This window comes from Erpetoichthys calabaricus, chromosome 13 (assembly GCF_900747795.2).
Source record: "Erpetoichthys calabaricus chromosome 13, fErpCal1.3, whole genome shotgun sequence".
Classification (NCBI taxonomy): Eukaryota; Metazoa; Chordata; class Cladistia; order Polypteriformes; family Polypteridae; genus Erpetoichthys; species Erpetoichthys calabaricus.
In genome coordinates, this window is record NC_041406.2 from 51461092 (window position 1) to 51482458 (window position 21367).

The window sequence follows — 21367 nt, forward strand, 5'->3', positions numbered from 1 at the left end:
AGGAGAGAGACTGCATTTTAATGGATATATTTATTATGGATTTTATCCCCACATTTCACTGGCTTTATGGATTTGTTATTTATTTGGGTACTGTATTTTTCTGAACACTGTCCAACGGACACTTTTGGTTTTACTTTGACTGTTTTTAACAAAAGCACTTGAGCACTTTCCAACATCCCCTGGCTTCAATGAGATTTCTCAGCTCATCTCGGTCATAACTATCGACGGTGTTGGTTCAACAGACTCCCATTTGGGAAGAGGGAGTCTGTAGGGGACCGGCACCGTCACAGTATTACACAGTAACCAGATACATTACACAGTATTGAAATAAATAAATAAATAAATAAAACAAGTACAACTTGGCTTGCAGTATTATCCAGTAGTATAGAAATAGTATTCATACATTTGAATATAATGCTCCACATCCGACCTTTTAAAACCAAAGTATCTACAGATAACAGACACAGCACCTTTTTTTCGTCAAAAGTTCTTCTGTGTTATCATGTTCAACTTTATCGTCTGCTACAGCTTCAGTTTCAGAATGTTCCCTGTCCATTTTCACCGCTCAATACCTCCACTAACACATGTACTCTGTTGGATGCGTATTTTGCGGTGCACCAGTGAAAAAGGTCCCCCTTAAACAGTTTCCCGCTGCGCCACGTTCCGAATGTTGTTTAGGCTATTTAAACCGGTGTTCCGGTATAAGAAAAATCCATATCATAACAAAAATAAAAAACGGTTTTTGGTATGAACCGGTATACCGCCCAGCACTAGTACAAGTTAACTTTTTTCAGTTTTATTCTCTCAATCACGATCACGCTATACCCCCCCCCACCCCCCATTTGACTCTAAGTAACAACGCCAGCATAAATTCACACCCGATCCGACGCTGTTCGTTGTCAAATAATATTGCATTAGTGCAATGATGTTTTCTTGATTGGTACTATTCAGGTCATAAAATTATTTCTTCAAAATGTCACATATATTGTCTCTTTCTTTCTAGTGTGTAATAGAAACCACAGCATAGAGAGAAGTGTGTACATTGCAACAGGTACACATGTCATAAATGTAGGAAGGACGGTCCTTGTGTGTGTGAACTGTTAACATTTGAATTTAATGATTGCATATAGCGCTGAACTGACCTCTCTGTACTATTCTTTCCTCTGTCCTGGAGTACAAGAGAAACAGCAACATGGAGACTGGCAAGATCGGTGAAAAAACACACAGTCACTGATTACAACCAAGATGTTATGCAAATGAATATGAATAATATGAATAATGTTGCGTCAGTGCCACAATGTTTTCCGAAATGTACTATACAGGTCATAAAATAAATAATTCCAGATATCATATATACCTACAGTATGTCTCTGTTTTAATGTTTTGTTTTTTTTTTGACATTGTAGACCATAAGGTGCATGCTAATTCAGCGTGACCAGGAACACTCAATAAAACTGAATAAAAAAAATCAAGTGACGGTAAGATACGAATAAGACAGATTCACCAGCATTTGTGTGTCAGCTTTTATCCCTCTAGATCAGAGAATGTCCACTTCCATTGCCTCAAAACACCACTCACCTCTACAGTTATTCCCAGTTTCAAATAAAAACTAACCGTCAGATCCCTAGGGCGGTAGTATGTATCATGATCGTGATTGAGAGAATAAAAGTGAAAAAAAAACACGTGAAAAAAAGGTAACTTTTACAAGTGCTATAAATGTACACCATCTGTTACAGATGCAAACGAAATGTATGTATGTACTGTATAATATTAACAATTAGAGCAGCTCACTACTGAAAACGGCAACTATAGGAGGAAGTCGGGATTGAACCGGGGACTCTTGATTACAAGTCAGCAAATCTTACCACTAGGCCACAGAAGCTGTTGTATCGTCCTTGAACCTTTTGTGAAAGTGTTTATTTGATCTTCAGGGCTCACACATTATATAGTTTATGCCAACATTTTGCCATTTACTACTAAAATATGAAGAACGTTTCTGTTTTAACAATGTGTTTACACAGATTATTGTAGAAACGGAACACACATGAAATGCATGTTTTCCAAATAACAATCTATTATTTCCACTCTAAAACTCCAGCACTTCACTCCCAGATAATCAAGGCATGAGCTGGGAGAACTTTGTTCACATTCTGCAGTGGTGGGGGGATGGAATAGTAGGCTACTTGCTGCTTGTCTTTATCTACACATTTACAGGACAAAAGACACTGACGGAGAGGTGTGATGGGATTTAAGGTGGGCTGAATCTACGAGTTTTTTTGTAGGCTCTGGTAATTCTAGTGTTAAACTGTCCCCTATGTGCATGCGTAATATGTTGGATGGATTGTAATTTCGTAAAGTCTTCTGGATGCCAAATCATTTAGCATTAGTTAGATTAATCTATTAGCATACCTAGTCACTGACTAAAATTTTCAAAAATATCTGGTGAATTAATTTTAAATTTATTCTCTTGAAAATATTATTTATATTTCAAGTGTACATTTGAAACATACTGCTCAAAAAAACTAAAGGAGCACTTTTTAATCAGAGTATAGCATCAAATCAATGAAGCTTCTGGGATGTTGAACTGGTCAGTTAAGTAGCAGAGGGGGTTGTTAATCAGTTTCAGTTGCTTTGGTGTTAATGAAATTAACAACAGATGCACTAGAGGGGCAACAATAAGATGACCCTCAAAACAGGAATGGTTTAACAGGTGGAGGCCACTGACATTTTTCCCTACTCATCTTTTCTGACTGTTTTTTTCACTAGTTTTGCATTTGGCTACTGCCAGCGTCACTACTGGTAGCATGAGGCAATACCTGGACCCTACAGAGGTTTCACAGGCAGTTTAACTTCTCATCAATACGTGTCATTGCCAGAAGGTTTGCTGTGTCTCCTAGCACAATCTCAAGGGCAGGAAGGAGATTCCAGGAGACAGGCAATTACTCTAGGAGAGCTGGACAGGGCCGTAGAAGGTCATTGACCCATCAGCAGGACTGGTATCTGCTCCTTTGGGAAAGGAGGAACAGGATGAGCAGTGCCAGAGCCCTACAAAATGACCTCCAGCAGGCCACTGGTGTGAATGTCTCTGACCAAATAATCAGAAACAGACTTCATGAGGATTGCCTTAGGGCCCAACATTCTCTAGTGAGCTTTGTGCTCACTGCCCCGGCACCGTGGAACTCGATTGGCATTTGCCATAGAATACCAGAATTGGCAGGTCCACCACTGGTGCCCTATGCTTTTCACAGATGAGAGCAGGTTCACCCTGAGCACATGTGACAAATGTGAAAGGGTTCTGGAGAAGCTGTGAAGAACGTTATGCTGCCTGTAACATCGTGATGGTCTGGGTAGGCATATCCATGGAGGTACACGCAGACCTCTACAAGCTAGACAATGGCACCTTGACTGCCATTAGGTATCAGGATGAAATCCTTACACCCATTATCAGACCCTATGCTGGTACAGTGGGTCCTGGGTTCGTCCTGGTGCATGAAAATGCCCGGCCTCATGTGGTGAGAGTATGCAGGCAGTTCCTGGAGGATGAAGGAATTGATACCATTGACTGGCCCCCACTCTCGCCTGACCTAAATCCAAATGAACACCTCTGGGACATTATGTTTTGGTCCATCCGACACGCCACCAGGTTGCACCTCAGAGTGTCCATCAGCTCAGTGATGCCCTTGTCCAAGTCTGGGAGGAGATCCCCTAGGACACCATCCATCGTCTCATTAGGAGCATGCCCCGACATTGTCAGTCATGCATACAACCACGTTGGGGCCATACAAACTACTGAGTACAATTTGAGTTGCTGCAATGAAATTTCAGCAAAATGGTCTAGCCTGCCGCATCATTTTTTCACTTTGATTTTTGGGCTGTCTTTGAATTCAGCCCCCTCTGTAGGTTGATAATTTTCATTTCCATCAAACGATGTGGCATCCTTTCGTTCCTAACACATTACTCAGTTCAGATATAGATATCCAACATGATTTTTTCCCATTGAGATCTGATGTGTTTTCAAAGTGTTCCTTTAATTTTTTTGAGCAGTTTATATGAACAAAATTATTAATGTAATATTTGTTCTTCTATAGCTATCGTTCCATAAAGTGTTAAAATAATAAATCATAATACTAATTATTAATAAAATTTAAAAACTACAGGGAATCCAGTCAGCTTTGGTTGAAAGGTTAATTACATTGCTTTGCATGGTGAATGTTTTTGTATTGTGGATTTTTTTTTAGCTTGAGTGCTGAGGACAGCATTGTCAATACATAGTCATCTATGTATACCTGGAACTGTAATTGTCAGAAACTCTGCTAATGTTATTTTAACCAAGCTACATTGATAGTGATATGATTTTAATCTCTTGTACTTGGAAAGAAAACTGAAACTATTTTTGTGGTTAATAAGGCCGAGTGGATAAGGACAGGATTCTTGAAATCTCTCTTCTACCCTGTAGTCTTCATTTGTTCCAGAATGTAGGTATGGTATCATTTATTCAACATACAGAGTACACAGTTCCTTCAGAAATATTTCAGAACCCATCACTTTTTCACAATGTTTGATGCAGTCTTTTGCTAAAATTATTTAAATTAATTTATTCCGTTATCAAACGATACTGAGTTTCCCAGAATGACAACATGAAAACAGGATTAAAACTGGGCAAGGGACTACCATACTAGAAAGGTTGAAGCTGTGATAAATGTGGTGGTTTAACCTACAAATCTTACACCACAGTAAAAGTAAGAATAGTGACGAGACAAAAGGTGGTCATCCTGAATCATTAACATCTCTTTCAAACAGAAATTTTATATCAGACAGGATTTTCCATATGTGTTTTTCAAGTTCTTCTGAAGAAGTGGAACCAAAAGGCCCTATGTAAGGGCAGAGAATTGCAGTGGTTGGTCGTGGAAACTGAGTTCAGCAGACAAGAAATTCATCAAGTTTACTCTGCTATGAAATCAGAAGATATTCTGCACCACTATCAGCTCAGTACTGCCAGAAATCACTAGTACCCTAGTATTTCTATAAACAGCTAGGTGAAGTCTTCTCAGAAGTGGTCTTTATAGATGAGTTGTAAGCAAAGAGCTATGCCTCCAAAGTGCAAATAATGTTAAACAATGTTATTTACACCAGAAAAGGATTACAGTGTTTACTGAAGGTCCAATAAATAGTATGTGGAGGAGTATCTGTAGGCAACAGTGAAACACAATGGTTTGGGGCTTCATTTCAACAAACATAGATGAAGATTTGATCAGAATTGATGGCTGCTGAGAAGTAACAGGCTGGTTCTTATCCGTCATGCAGTCCCATCAGGAAGTTGTCTCTCAATTCCAACTTCTTCCAGCAGTATGAACATGACCCCAAACACACCATCAAAATCATTAAACGCTATCTGCAGTGAAAAGAAGAATGGGGAATCTTGCAGCAGATGGTATGGCCACCACAGAGCCCTGATCTCAACATAACTGAGCCAGTCTGGAAGTGGCATTCTTACTTGCTACTGTCTCTGAAAGTAAAGTATGCAGTTGAACTGTGGTAAGTTCTCCAAGAGGCTTGGAAAAACCTACCACATGAGTACCTTTAGAAACTTTATTCAAGTACTGTATACCGAAAAGAATTGCTGCTGTTTTTAACACTAGAATTACCAAAGCTTACGAGAAAATTCGTAAATCCAGCCCACCTTAAATCCACTCGCGCGTCTCCATTCAGCATCTTTAATTAGAGTCAATGGTAAATTAGCATCACAACTTAATAATAATAATCTGTTCTTCACAGCCAACACTCAAGTTGTGCTATTTTTAATTGTTACATAAAATACATCAAGATATAATCTCTAGGTATGTCAGAGGACTGAGACTTCGTGATGTGGGGTCCAGCCTTACGTGGGGAGGCAAAATGGGGGGTTGGGGGGGATAAGGGGGGGAGAGAAAGAGAGCAGGCTATATCTAATCTATCCTTTTAATCCTTCTAATTATAACTAGCAACGTAACAATAGGCTGCATGGCAATAACTCATTGGGAAATTGGAAATTAAGGTTAAAGCTGTCTTACTTCCAGTTAAGACTATAAAATGACATCAAAAACTCAGAATCAATATCTCCATGATGGGATAGTTAACTTTGTGAGCTGGAATGTTAAAGGCCTGAATCACGAATTAAAGAGAAAGTACTCTCTCACCTAACAGGTTTAAACGCTAAAATAGTATTTTTACAGGAGACCCACTTACTAAGCAAGGATCAGTTCCGTCTGCAAAAGGACTGGGCTGGCCAAATGTTCCATTCTAGCTATACAAAGAAAACTAGAGGTGTGGGAATTCTCATACATAGAACAGTCTCATTTGTAGCATCAGATGTAGTATCTGATCCGGAAGGGAGATATGTGATGGTCATGGGCAACTTATTTAACTGTAAAATGATTTTGATAAATGTTTATGCACTGAATGTCGATGATAAGGAATTCATACAAAACTTATTTGCATCCATTCCCAATGTGAACACTCATAAAATTATAATGGCCGGGGACTTTAATTGAGTTTTAAATCCACTCTTAGATAGGACTCCTGTCACATCTAACACTGCAAAGATAATTACACAATTTGTAACTGACCACAACTTATCAGACCCCTGGAGGTTTCTAAACCAAAACTCAAGAATATATTCTTTCTACTCAGCAGTACATCATTGCTACTCAAGAATCGATTGTTTCTTTATAGATAATAATTTCTTGCCTACGATTAAATCTTGCAAGTACGATGCTATTGTTATTTCCGACCATGCACCTCTGATCTTGGAGCTAAAGTCACTATGCCCCATACACTCACCTTGTAGATGAGAACTGTACAAATCAGTTTCTTCCTAGAGACAAATACATCCTCAGAGGTTTCCACAGGAACACTCTGGGAAACTCTAAAGGCCTTCTTAAGAGGACAGATTATTTCATATCTTTCCCACAGGAATAAATTAGAAACCAAGAAAGTATCAGAACTAAAAAGTAAAATTACTAGAATAGATGAAGAACATACCAGGCTTCCAAGCAAGGCTCTACATAGGTAAAGGCAGTCTCTGCATTCAGAACTCAACCTCTTGACAACTAAAGAAACTGAACAACTAATTTATAAATCCAGACATCATTACTGTGAACACAGAGAGAAAGCTAAAATAAGCTTTTAGCTCAACAAATCCACAAGCAGGAAGTTCGCAATGCAATCCCAGTAATCACCAACACGAACTGAGACAAAATCATTGACCTTAAAAATATCTTGCACACATTTAGAGACTACTATAAATCCTTATATTCTACTGAGTTTAAAGAAGACAACACACAATCTAATGCATTTCTGGATACATTACAGTTACCACAAATAGATACTTTTAGTGCGGAGGAACTGAATAAACCTCTGGTGCTATCAGAATTACTAGATGCTATAAAGTCACTTCAAGGCGGGAAAGCAGCAGGCCCTGATGGCTACCCTGTAGAATTTTATAAGAAATTCTCCGCTCAGCTAGCTCCCCTCCTATTAGCAACATCTACAGAAGCTAGAGACAATCAAATTCTACCTCAAACTTTTCGCCAAGCATTAATCACCATCTTTCCTAAACAAAATAAGGACTTATTACAATGTGCATCATATAGACCAATTTCACTCCTGAATAATGATATTAAGATACTCTCAAAAATCATAGCTAGAAGTATGGAGAAAGTGCTGCCTTCGGTAATATCACAAGATCAAACTGGATTTATCAAGGGTCGACACTTATCCTCCAATCTTCGACGCCTGTTTAATGTAATATACTCACCAACAAAGTCAAACACCCCAGAAATATTATTATCATTGGATGCAGAAAAAGCATTTGACATGATTGAATGGAAATACCTTTTCACTACATTAGAGAAATTTGGGTTTGGCCCGAACATTTGTGCATGGATCAAACTACTGTATACATATCCGGAAGCTTTAGTTTGTATTAACAAAATTTGTTCACACTACTTTAAACTAGAATGTGGTACCAGACAAGGATGCCCCTTGTCACCACTGCTATTTGCAATTGCCATTGAACCACTGGCGGTTCACTGTCGTAATGCTGATCAGATAAATGGGATTATCAGAGAAGGACTGGAACAGAAAATTTCACTATATGCAGATGATATGGTACTGTATATATCAGACCCACAAAATTCGGTGCCTGCAGTCTTAACAGCACTTACAGAAATTCAAAAGATCTCTTGTCTCAGAATTACAGAATTAACTAAAATGAGAAAAGAATATTACACTATTTACTGATTAGACATTATTGTCACTTGTACAGTGTACAATGCAATTATTACTTGCATATGTTAATCAACACTTTCAGTCACTTTCTGTTGCCTAGTGGTTTACTGTGAAAATAAAACAAATTTGTTAATTTTGGTTGACATTATACTCCATGAAAACATACATGATTCAGATGTCCTATGTTGCAGTTTTTTTTTTTCAAAAAGTCAGGTTTTCTATTTTTATTCACAAAATTAAAAGATACAGATAATCTTCTGTACTTTAGTGCTTTGTGTTTTGTTAAACATTTTCTTAATTTTCTCTGCTAAAGTGTCTGTTTGTACTTCTTTATTTTTGTCGACTGCATGTTCTGCAGTTTAATATGTTGAAATACTTTTACTCCAGTACAGTATTTGTGTGCTCATTTGTAACACTTTGTAGGTATTTACTTTAAATACAGTACATTTGGTCTTTTATAGCTATTAAAATATCACCATTTGTCCTTTTTGATATCATGGCTTGTTCTGATTCTGTAAAAATGTACAATCAGCATTAAATTTTACATTGAATAATATAAATTACTTACTGTTTCTTTTAACTCCGTTGTATATGTAAAAATTCCTTAAATTGGTCATTTGCAAGATAGTAGGATGTAGTTCTTGACTATGCTGCTATGTATTGTGTGCCTACAGTCTTTTTAATCAGTCTGCCAAGTGGTATTGTGCCGAGATGATTGAGATGCATATTTCTGACATTTATTTTACGACCGTGCATTTGACTTCAGCAATTTTTTTCTGCAAGCCAAAAAAAGCTTACCAGGTCATGTCAAACGTCAAGACAACAACAATTACATTTTTCAGCATTAACGGACTTGTTAGTAAAGAGTTTCCCCGTGAACACACTGTTCTGTTAATAAGCAACATTACTGAACTGCTATGGCATCTGCGGGAAACCATCCAGGGGAGAAAAAGAAAGTTCAGAGAACTGGTGTGCTCAAAGCTGCATTTTGCACTGTCACAGTGTACCACACTGCATTGTCAGTATTTGATCAAAAATAATGTTGTTGTTGCATCACACCTCTCGTATTTACCAGGTCTTACTCCCTATGATGTCTTTTTGTTCCTGGAAGGAAGACTTTTTAGTACTATGTTATAAATCCAGGAAAAAGGTTTAGACATTGTAACAAGAAATGAGTACTAGAAATGTTTCCAGGAGTAGAAGAAGCACTAGGACAAGTTTATTGCATGAAGGGTAGTATCTCACTGTGACTGTGCTGTTAAGATGTTTTTTTTTTTTTTTTTTAAATAAAAAAATTGAGGGAATTTTGAGCCCACCGTTTTATTACCGATTCAGTCTAGTGACATGCTGTAACTGCTGTCAATAGGCTGGGTTTATTCCCAGTGCCGGCGCTACAAAATGCCACCAGAAGCAAGGTGCATTTTTACCACCCATTTAACATAATCCCCAACCCCAACTCCACCCCCTCCATCTCACACCATATCCTTAAACAGCATGAAACAGTGCACTTTGTTCACATAAATATGAATTTATATATAGGCTCTGCGATACAGTGCATTCTGTGAATATTGTACAAAAATAATATCCATTAAAATGAGCTTTTAAACAGTAAAGCACACGATACCCATTAAAAACAATACAAATGCATAATATGATCCTGAAAGAGAATTAAAACTTGGCTCTGTTGCTTTTCCTGCACACTTCTCTAAATACCTTGGTCTTACATTAACACTTGTGTTAAAACTCTGAAAATCCCATCCTCTGTGGTGCACCACCATCAATGACTTGATGATTATACTTTTCACATTTGACCCTGTTCCGGCCATTCTAAAATAAAGTTTTTTGCATACACTCTGTCTTGCAGACAGATTAAGCAGAGATGATTCCATTCAAAGAATCTCTGGGCACTTTGTAACCATCCCGTATGGTAAAGAAGTCATCATGTAGCTGTTATTCATATTTGCTAATTAGTTTGCATTTGTCTGATTTATTAATATTTATTCATTTTCAAGGTTTAGGATAGACATGAGTACATTGTTACATCAGAGAGTCAAACATAGCCGGTGTGTTTTTTAACCATAGCCACTTTTATATAAGTTATACAATTGTTAAGGTTCACTTTTTTGTATTTAAAAAAATAGACAAAAAATAAATAAACAAAAAGTTACAAGAAAGTGCAGCCTGAGGCAATCAAATTGCAACCTCAACTCATGGGTCAGCCGTGTTTCCACCTATTGCAGATTCAGACAGTATTTAGACCCATTTACATTTCTGCATGTTTCTTTATCGGAAGTACCAGTGAAAATTAAAAACTCTTCTCACTCTCAGTAACATGTTAAGCTCTTGCCCTATCTTGCCTCTTAACTCAAAGCTCAGTGACTCTATGAGTTTGAGGAAAATTTAAACCCTGTTTCAGGTTCACTTTCGGGGCTAGCCTCAGAATTAGATTTGGGATCAAGGGTAACCCTACTTTTGAAATACGAAAACCAAGTTAGAGTCCTCTCTATTGGCCCCTGTTGTCCTTATGCCTGAAAGTCTGAGCTGTCTTCACTCCTAAGAGTGCCAGGTCCTTAGAGCTACCCCTCTCACTGCCTTGCTTTCTTCTGGCCTCTTTCGTTGCCTGCTATTTCACACATATTGCAAAACTGAAGAAAGTAAAAAAGCAAAAGGCAAACCATTGTTGTGAGATTTGGCTATATTAAAAAAAAGACCAGCTGTTCATGTCACTTTGCCAACAACCCTGTTCATATTCCTCTATGGCAGCATATAATATACTGTACATGTTCTGAATAGAAGAGAGTTGTGTTCTAATAACATTCTGAAATTACTTCACCACCTTCTATGGTTATGTGCTGTCTTTTTATGTATAATTTAAGTTTTGCCGTTTGTTCTTTTTCCTAGGGTTTGGGCTGGTAGTCTAATGATCTGCTTTTTTACTTTCTCGTATACGAAGTATATGGAAAGTATTGTAATTGTCCAAAGATTCGATGTCGAGATTATGATGAATCTCGATGTTTTAGTCCTCCCTGTGTCCAAATATACCATTTTTGGAATTATGTGCGTGTGTGTGTATAAACATGATAACCTGAGTACACGTTTACTTAAGTCAACCAAATTTTGCATACAAGTATTAGGCACAAAACATAGATTTCTATCAACTTTTCGGCTGTTTCTGTTAACCAGAAGTCGTACTTTACCTTTTATTTTAAATGCTTTGTTACAATTAAAAGTAGTGGAAAATAACGTATATTGATTATGTTGAATATCTGTGACTTTTTAAATGTTTTCGTCAATGTTTTCATTTTTGCTGCGTATTTGATGCTAGTGTCCTTTCATTTAAACACAATGATTTTTTTGTTTTTCCCCATAAACTTCCGTAGAAAATTTAAACCTTTCTTATGCTATTGTTGTTACAGCTCATCAATATCCTCCAGTTGCAGCCACAGATTTGCTATCTGTTTTAAAAGCAGGGTACTTAGAAAAACGCAGAAAAGGTAAAGGATGTTTATTTATAGCATAAGTGTCAAAATTTCACATTTATTTTATATTCAATATGAATGTTATATATGCTTCAAATTTACAATGTAAAACAAAATGGACTTTTGATTTTTGAAAAGATTTGTTTAAAATATGTGTAATTTGCAGATCATAGCTTCTTTGGACCTGAATGGCAAATTTTTAATTTAAACCTGTTTTGTTATCTTAAGTGAAGCACTGTATGATTTACTCTGTACTTTGTTTACATCATTTGCTAATATAACTTAGAAGAGTTGAGTATTTAGTGATACAAATTTCTTGGGTTGGAAAAATATTTGTAATTTCATTTTTTTAAATATACCTTAAGCTCTGTTTAATATTAAAGTTAATAAGTTAATAACACAAATTTAAATGAGAAGTTTAGTGTTATTTAGGTTACTGTTATTTTTTTCAAATTTTATACATTAATTTGCCAAAGGAAACTGTATTGCAAGTGAAGCATTTTTTTTTTCTAGGAGAGTCCTTGCCCTGCAGTGGAAAATGATTGCTGATTCATAGATCTAGCGTCTTGGTTGTGGTTTTTGTGCTTGTCTGTTATCTCAGTGGAGCTTGCATGTTCACTGTTGTGCTCATACCATGCATAATTATTTGAATCTGTTTGTCTCATAATAAGGTTGAGGTGTTTGCTGTCCTGAATTTGTTTGTGGCCGTTGAAAGACAGCTTTTCTATTTTCAAATGACAAGCTGAAAGAGCTGCAGAATTTTGCTGGACTTTCGTGCCCAATTATATTAAATTTAAATCTAATTTAGTTTTGAGTTTTTATCTTTTGCTTTTAACTGCTAATTTTCAATCCAAACGTTTCTTGCTTATTCAACTGTTTCCATCACCTGCATAGGTTACACAGACAAGACAGAGCGGGCATACACACCACCATGCCTGCCAACATTAGACATGACACCTCAGCACCACACTGAACAGTGTGAGGTTTTTTACGTTGGATGGAGTGCCAATCCTGCCACCAACCCCCAAGTTTTCCCTGCAAGTTGGAGGACCTGCTTGCAGGGCTGTATGCAGATTAACATCATAACCAGTTGCAGGTTAAGATTAGAGTCACGTCTGGTGTTTATGGGATTTGAACCGGCAACCTTCCAATTGCTGGCACAGATCCCTAGCCTCAGAGCCACCACTCTGCCCTCAGGATACTAAGATGTCTTTAAAATACATGCTACAGCTTTTATTAGAATGGTAAAGAAATGTACAGATTTCAAGCCCTTCTCACAATGCCCCACCTTTGTAAAGATACTCCATTGAAAGTATGAGTGTTTGAGTAAATGAAAGACTTACTTTACTTGCCTCATAAAATCTGCAAAATATCAGTCATTTCCAGGCTGATTGCTGCTTATGTATAAAATACTAATAAACAGCTGATGCCAATCTGTGTCCAGTGTTTAGCCATAAAGGTTCTTCATAAAGGCAAGAAATTCTACATAGTGTACTTTTTGTTGACCCCTGTTGCCAAAGCTTATAATCTAATTTTATTATAATTTAAATACTTTTTTTGGTGGGCGGTGAAGTGGCAAAGTTATTGCTGCTGCTGCTGCCTCACAGATCTATTTGTTCTGGGTTCAAATCTCATGTCAAGAACTGTTTATGTGGAGTTTGCAAGTGTCTGCATAGTGCATAGGATGTTCACTGGGTACTCTTGCTTTCCTTCCACATCCAAAAGATGTAGTTCTTAAGTTGTGTTTTAGTGACATTCTCTTGTAGTTAAAAAGAGGAAATAATGAAGTTGTAATATTTATTCCTGGAGTTTTAGAAAGACAAAAGTTTAGTTTAGGTTTTTTTAGACAGTAGGAATTATGATTTATTGAACCAATTAATATGAAAGTTTTATGTTTAAAAAAACAAAATGATTGGGACTTTGAAATTCTAAATTAAAGATATTAGCAAAATGTTTTTGTGTAATATTTCCTGTTGACTACACTGTTCCTGTTTTTTCTTATCAGTTGTAAACATAAACGTAATTGTAGAGTATCTTTGCAGTGTTCGTTTTCCCTTATATCCTTTATTTGCAAAGTACAGAAAATGTTATGTGTAGTTCCTTTTTGATAAATTTAAAATATTTTTTTCATTTATAAGTATAATTACAAAGATGTTTTACATTTTTAAACTCAATTAATCCAAAAAATTGACTATTGATTTTTGAAAAGATTTGTTTAAATTGTGTGTAATTTGCAGATCATAGCTTCTTTGGACCTGAATGGCAAAAAAGATGGTGTGCTTTAAGCAACCATATCTTCTATTACTATGGAAGTGACAAAGGTACTGAACGTGTATCATTTTAATTATTTTGTTTTTTTGTATTTTATTTGATATGTAATTTATTTCTGAATAGTCTGTTAACAGATTAATACTCTCTTTGTATGTTTAAAGTTTGAAATTTTTCAGAAATAAATGCAAGTCTGGACTAGAATTTTTGATTCTTGTTAAAATATGGCCCTAATAAAATAGTGATTTCATCTGCAGTCACATTGAAATGTGGTGTTTTTCAGGGATACATTACAGCCTGTATAAGAAGTGTAGCCTTTTTAAAAGTTTTTTTTTTCTCTTTGTGAATGTATGAGAGGTTTATGTAGTTGACTTTTAAAGTTATGCTCTGTGTCAGAAGTATATGGTGCTGCATTATACGTTTTTAATTAAATAATGTCTGTAGTTCAGTGTAGTTGTATTGTTAATGGGTTTTATCATTGTGGATCTGTTCTCTCCAAAAAAGTGTGCCCTGCTAAAAAATACAAACTAGATTTAAAAGAAGAACTGAAGTTTAGTAGAATTTATTCAGTGCCTGTAATTTGAATCTCTTGAAAGGTGTCATCCTAGCAGATGCACAGACAACTTTTTTCCCTGTTTTTATCTTGAACAGACAAGCAGCAGAAAGGTGAATTTGCTATAGATGGATACACTGTCAGGATGAATAATATGCTGAGAAAAGATGCTAAGAAAGATTGCTGTTTTGAAATCACTGCTCCCGACAAGCGCATCTATCAGGTTTGACTCTTTCTTTCCCTTATGGCACTGAAGATAATTTTATTACTTAAATATGATAATATAAGCATTAAGCATAGAATCCTTTCCGTATTTTAACATTTTTACTGAGATTACGACGAATATTTTTGAAAGATCTGAACTTTCACTCATAATGTGGGTATTTGTAGCTACAGATTTTTATTTTTTCTGTTTTATGGAGCAATTTAAAAAATAAAAATTCTTGCTAGCACAACGCACAGATGTAAGAACTAGTACTATACGCACCTGTAAGTGATAATTTATATATTGATGAGTGAGTAATTTATTGTACATTTTGTTCCAATTAATTTATTTTCTGTGTAATCTTACTTTTTGTATTGAAGGTCATTAATAGTTATATAGAACCATTTTTGTAAGAGTTGAAGAAGTAAAATTAACTGGATATAAAACACATTCTTGAGTGTCAGTTTGACCACAGTAAACATATTTCTGCCCTGCATTTCTAGGTTATATTAATGAGATATCAATGCAGAATGTAAGCTTAATGCATTATAAATGCCCTGGATTGCAGTTGAAAGCCAGTTAATTAAGTTGTCAGATGGAGTGTTTAAACCTGACAGGAACATTTTTAAGAAAATTGTACACAGCAGTCTAAAGAAATTCGTAGATGTCTCTTAATTGTCAAGGGCAAATTTTGTTCATCTTCTGCATGTGACATTGATGAAGAGAAGCAGCTTCATCTGTGCACAGCTGCCAGCTGCTGATCAGAGATTCAAATCCATCATCCATGGCTTCAATTACATAAATTTGTCAAAATTAACTGTGCATTATAGGAAGCATTCGTGCAAGGAAAACACCATAATACACTGAAGGAATATTTAACAGTTATTATACTACCCACATGCAGCATCACTTCTGCAGTTTGCTACTTATTGTTTACTTTTGTTTAATGATTTACTTTTTATTCTAGTTTACTGCAGCATCCCAAAAAGATGCAGAAGACTGGGTTGATCAGATACAGTTTGTACTGAAAGGTAAGTTAAAAATTTAACAAGTGTATCATTAACATTACTTTTAAATATATTTCTTTTCCAAATATAATTTTAATAACTTGTGGAGTGATGCATTATTTGCGTATATTAAGTCTGAACCAAGTGTCAATTGAAATGAGATTATTTTTGTTTGCATTCTCTTTCCATTTCTCTTCCACCATCAACTTTAAAATCAGAGAAAGAAACTCATTCCACAGTTGCAAGCTACTTAACTGGTGTGCAGATGATATCACCATTTGTGAACATTTCTGCTGCTATATTGATGATAGCATCCTTCTTAATGGCCTTTGCACCTTCATGTCCTGTTGTGCTTTCCTTTCAGTGGAGCTGGAGAAATACCCTAATTATAGGACCAGCCATTTTTCTACAGTCCTTCTGTTCTGCTAACTTTCCATGTTCCCGTAATCTCTTTTTTTTTTTGCAACCGGCCCCATTCTCTGTATCTTTCACAGGTTGACCAATAAGCTATTTATCAATAGTAAGGTAACCAGATTTTAAACTACAAAAATGTCACAAATTAACAAAATTTCCATGTCTTGCTCATGTTTACAGCTAAATGTGTTATAGTATTAGTTTTACCTGATTTTTTAAAAATAAATATCATTTAAATTACTTTTATTCCACATTGGTGCAATCTCTTTATTTTTACACTGTTTGAGTTATATTCATTTTCCTTGTTAAGGATATTTTACAATAATCTACATTATTCATTATAATTATTAACCTAACAATCTCACATATACTTAATCCCATTCATTTTTGCCGGAGTGTGTAGCCAAATCTGGGTCCTAGAACAGCCCTTGACAGGGCAGCAGAATACAGCAAGGCCTCCTTCATTATGCATGGCAAAAATAAGAAGGAAACCATCGCTCATGAATATGAGTACTTGAATCAGTTTTGTTAAATTGCACCTAGATGCTGTGAAGGAGTTCTGGAAAATGATTATTTGAATAGAAAAATCAAATTGACTCTTTCTTGCTGACATGTTCACTGTTAGGATTAAGAAAATCTAACACTGCATTTCAGTTTAATCATGATTTGGGGATACTTTTCTGCATCACAACTTCAGCATTTTGCAATAATTGTATTACCTATAAATACTTTTCTTTCTGTTCAGTAGAATTTCAGACCATCACTCTGTGAATTGAAAAACAGCTGTGTCATGCAACAAGACAATGACTCAAATAATAAATCATCAATTCAAGTTTAGAAATAACTTAGTCAAACACCATATACAAATCTCATTGATATGTTGTGGATGGACCTTATTGGAGCAATTCATGCTCTAAACTTCCAAAATCTCACAAGATTAAAATACTTCTTTATGGAAGTGTGGGTCAAAATATCTCTGCAACATATGTGAGACTGATTAGTAATTTCAGGAAACATTCTATAGTACATGTGACATTAGCACATACTGAATTTATGTGCTTGCTTACTTTTTCACACAGAACAATAGTTAGGTTTCTCATGTAGGAGAATTTTAATTACAGATATGAGCCTTGGGTTTTTCCCCAAAAAGCATTTAAACTTTTTAATTTTTTCTAAAAGATCTTTAAAGGAATACAACAGATATGATAAGTCACAACAAATGGCTTGGCCATAATAGAGAAGCATGTCTCATTCTCTGTGTGCTCAAGATGTGAAGCTGTATTTTGTGTGCTAGTCCTTATCATAGCTTTTGTCATGGCTAAAGATTTGTTATCAAAGTTAAAATCTGTTGTTCAGGAGCTAAGTCAAGAAAGGCTGAAATCAGCTATGCTTTTGATATAAATTATTTACACATCTGATATCTTAATACAGAAGATACAATTTTCATTTCAATAAACTTTTACAATTTCATTTAAATTTTCACCCTGCTATTAAAGACAGGGTCTGCTGCCTAACAGAACATTGATGAAAAGAGTTCTGTTATGTTTATAACTTCCATCCAGAAACTACACTATCTTACCAGTAAATTTTAACAAGCTTATAAAATATTATGGTTTGCAATGACTCAGGCTATACAGCCAAAAGTATGTTGAAAACACCTCCAAATTTGAGTTTAGATGTTTTAGCCTCACCCATTTTTAACAGGTGCATACAATCAAGCATATAGCCATGCAATCTGTAATAACAAACTTTGGCATTAGAATGGATTATACTGAAGAGTGAAGCAACTTTAAGTGTGGCACTGTCATAGGATGCCACCTTTGCCACAAGTCAGTATGGGAAATTTCTTCTTCGCTAGATCTTCCCCGGTCAACTGTAAGTGCTGTTATTGTGAAGTGAAAGCGTCTAAGAGCAACAATAGCTCAGCCACGAGGTAGCAGATCACGTAGATTCTGAGAATGGTGGCACTTAGCACTTAAGTGTATAAAAATTGCCTGTCCTCTTTTGTAACATTAACACAAGAACTGTGCATTGTCAGCTTCCTAAAATGGGTTTCCATGTCCAAACTGCTGCACACAAGCCTAAGATCACAAATCACAAAGCACAAAGCCACACTTTGGATACAGTGGTGAAAAGAATGTCACCAATGGACTCTGGAGCAGTGGAAATGTGTTCTTTGGAGTGGTGAACTCATGCTTCACTGTCTGGTACTCTGATGCACAAATCTGCTTTTGGCAGATGCCAGGAAAACACTGTTTTCTGCCTATATATTGCCTACTGTAATGTTTTGTGGAGGAGGCATAATGGTCTGTGGTTCAGGGTTTGCCCTAGGCCTGTTAGTTCTAGTGAAGGATACCTTTAATAATACAGCATTCAAAGTCATTTTAGACAATTTTGCACTTCCAGCTTTGTACCAACAGTTTGATGAATACCCTTTTCTATTCCAACATGACTGTGCCCCTGTGCACAAAGACACGTCCATAAAGACATGGTTTGATGAGTCTGAGGAAGAACTTGAGTGGCCTGCACAGAGCCCTGACCTCAACCTTTTTTGAAAACCTTTAAGATGAAATGGAATGCCAATTGCGAGTCAGGTCTTCTTGTCTAACAGCAGACATACTCCCAATTTTTTGAAATGCCTTGTGGAGGCTGTTACAGTGACAGAGGTCCGTGTGTGTGTATGAAGGGTATGGGTTGGGGTGGTGGAGTACTGCATATTAATGCTTATCGTTTTGGAATGGGATGATCATTAAGTTCATGCAGGTGTGAAGGTAATGTGTTTACAAACATTCAAACTGTAGTAATAAATGTGAATGTATCAACAAAACAATATAGCATAAATAATGATCATTTGCCAGTGAAAAATTAATTATAATAATTATCACAACTAAGTGTCTCTTTAGGTTTTATTAATTATTTTTGTTACTCTAGTTTTGTATTGCTATCCCTTCCAGCCAACTGGAACTTGTGCAGATATTTAATAGAAAATTACTTGTTTATAGTTTAAAAACATCAGATTCAGCAAAGTCCTTCATATTTATTATTAATTATAAAGGTAGAAAGATCTATCCTTACATGTGAAGTGCTAAAAAAGTTTAATGACTGATAATTTTAAATAAGGAATGTGGTATTAAACATAATCAGGTTGTATTGTCCATCCTTTAAGTTTCTAAAACTGTGATGATAATAATTTTACATATATTTAATTCATTCATTTTCAAACCTGATGGGGGGGGGGACTGAAAAAAGCTTAAAGTGCAAGGCAAGAAACAATCCTAAAGGGGACTGTGTTACAGGACAGAATTCCATTCACACATTCACCCAAACTAATTTAGCAACACCATTTAATCTAACATGAATTTCTTTTAAGATGTGAAGAGAAATGCAGTGTAGACATGAGCAGAACATACATACTCCAAACAGTTATTTGTTAGGTCAGGTTCCTGACTCCTAGAGCACTGAGGTAGCTGTTCCAACTCTGTGCCTTCCATATGTTTATGTATTATTGATTTTAAGTATCTCATATTTACAACATTCAGTTCCCACCAAAGAAAATATCCCCACATTTATTTTCTGAAATGGGGTTTACTAATACATGATCACAGAGAAAAAGAGCTGATTAAGTTAATGTAGTGTATGGTATAGTGTATTAGTCAGCACTGGATGGAAGGCTACTCTGTTGAAGGGTACACATGTAGAGAGTCATGCCGAACTAATTCGAAGTTGAAATGGGCATGTATTCAGAATATAGGAAGAAATTGGATTACCTATCAATGTTTTCTCTTTTAAACCAATTTTATGTGCTTTTGTTGTTTGCGTCTATTTATCTTTTAATTCTCTCAACAATTCTCTTGTGTCTCATTAACTCTTGCTATGATATTATGATGGTCATTATTGTGTTAACGTTTAGAATTTGCTTATTTTGGCTTATGTATTGAACCTTTCATTGATTTATTTCTTATTAAGGAATTCTTTTTTTACTTTTTTCCCAATGATGCATATTGATATGCATATTTTAAAATTAAGCTGGTTATTATAATAGTCAGCTCCACTATGGTGCCACATATTTGCTTTTATTTTCTGAAGTGTTTTCCAGTTGTGGGATTGCAGGGTGCTGTAGACTATCCTGTGTTAAGTGCATAGGCACATTTTGAATTACATGGCATTGTCCATCCATCCATCCATCCATTGTCTCCCGCTTATCCGAGGTTGGGTCGCGGGGGCAGCAGCTTGAGCAGAGATGCCCAGACTTCCCTCTCCCTGGCCACTTCTTCTAGCTCTTCCGGGAGAATCCCAAGGCGTTCCCAGGCCAGTCGAGAGACATAGTCCCTCCAACGTGTCCTGGGTCTTCCCCGGGGCCTCCTCCCAGTTAGACGTGCCCGGAATACCTCACCAGGGAGGCGTCCAGGAGGCATCCTGATCAGATGCCCGAGCCACCTCATCTGACTCCTCTCGATGCGGAGAAGCAGCGGCTCTACTCTGAGCCCCTCCCGGATGACTGAGCTTCTCACCCTATCTTTAAGGGAAAGCCCAGACACCCTGCGGAGGAAACTCATTTCAGCCGCTTGTATTCGTGATCTCGTTCTTTCGGTCACTACCCATAGTTCATGACCATAGGTGAGGGTAGGAACATAGATCGACTGGTAAATTGAGAGCTTTGCCTTGCGGCTCAGCTCCTTTTTCACCACAACAGACTGATGCAGAGCCCGCATTACTGCGGATGCCGCACCGATCCGCCTGTCGATCTCACGCTCCATTCTTCCCTCACTCGTGAACAAGACCCCGAGATACTTGAACTCCTTCACTTGGGGCAGGATTTCGCTACCAACCCTGAGAGGGCACTCCACCCTTTTCCGGCTGAGGACCATGGTCTCGGATTTGGAGGTGCTGATTCTCATCCCAGCCGCTTCACACTCGGCTGCGAACCGATCCAGAGAGAGCTGAAGATCACGGCCTGATGAAGCAAACAGGACAACATCATCTGCAAAAAGCAGTGACCCAATCCTGAGCCCACCAAACCGGACCCCCTCAATGCCCTGGCTGCGCCTAGAAATTCTGTCCATAAAAGTTCTGAACAGAATCGCTGACAAAGGGCAGCCCTGGCGGAGTCCAACTCTCACTGGAAACGGGTTCGACTTACTGCCGGCAATGCGGACCAGGCTCTGGCACCGAT

The 21367-nt window shown here is 36.8% G+C and overlaps 1 protein-coding gene across 1 annotated transcript in view; it reads left to right on the plus strand.

Annotated features, from left to right (window-relative positions):
• Positions 1 to 21367, plus strand: part of skap2 (src kinase associated phosphoprotein 2) — a 157689-nt gene that overhangs the window by 91893 nt on the left and 44429 nt on the right. Inside the window, exons 5-8 of the mRNA XM_028818247.2 lie at positions 11685 to 11762; positions 13985 to 14068; positions 14667 to 14791; positions 15741 to 15804. Of these exons, the coding sequence (XP_028674080.1) occupies positions 11685 to 11762; positions 13985 to 14068; positions 14667 to 14791; positions 15741 to 15804 (351 nt within the window). The remainder of the gene's footprint in view (positions 1 to 11684; positions 11763 to 13984; positions 14069 to 14666; positions 14792 to 15740; positions 15805 to 21367) is intronic.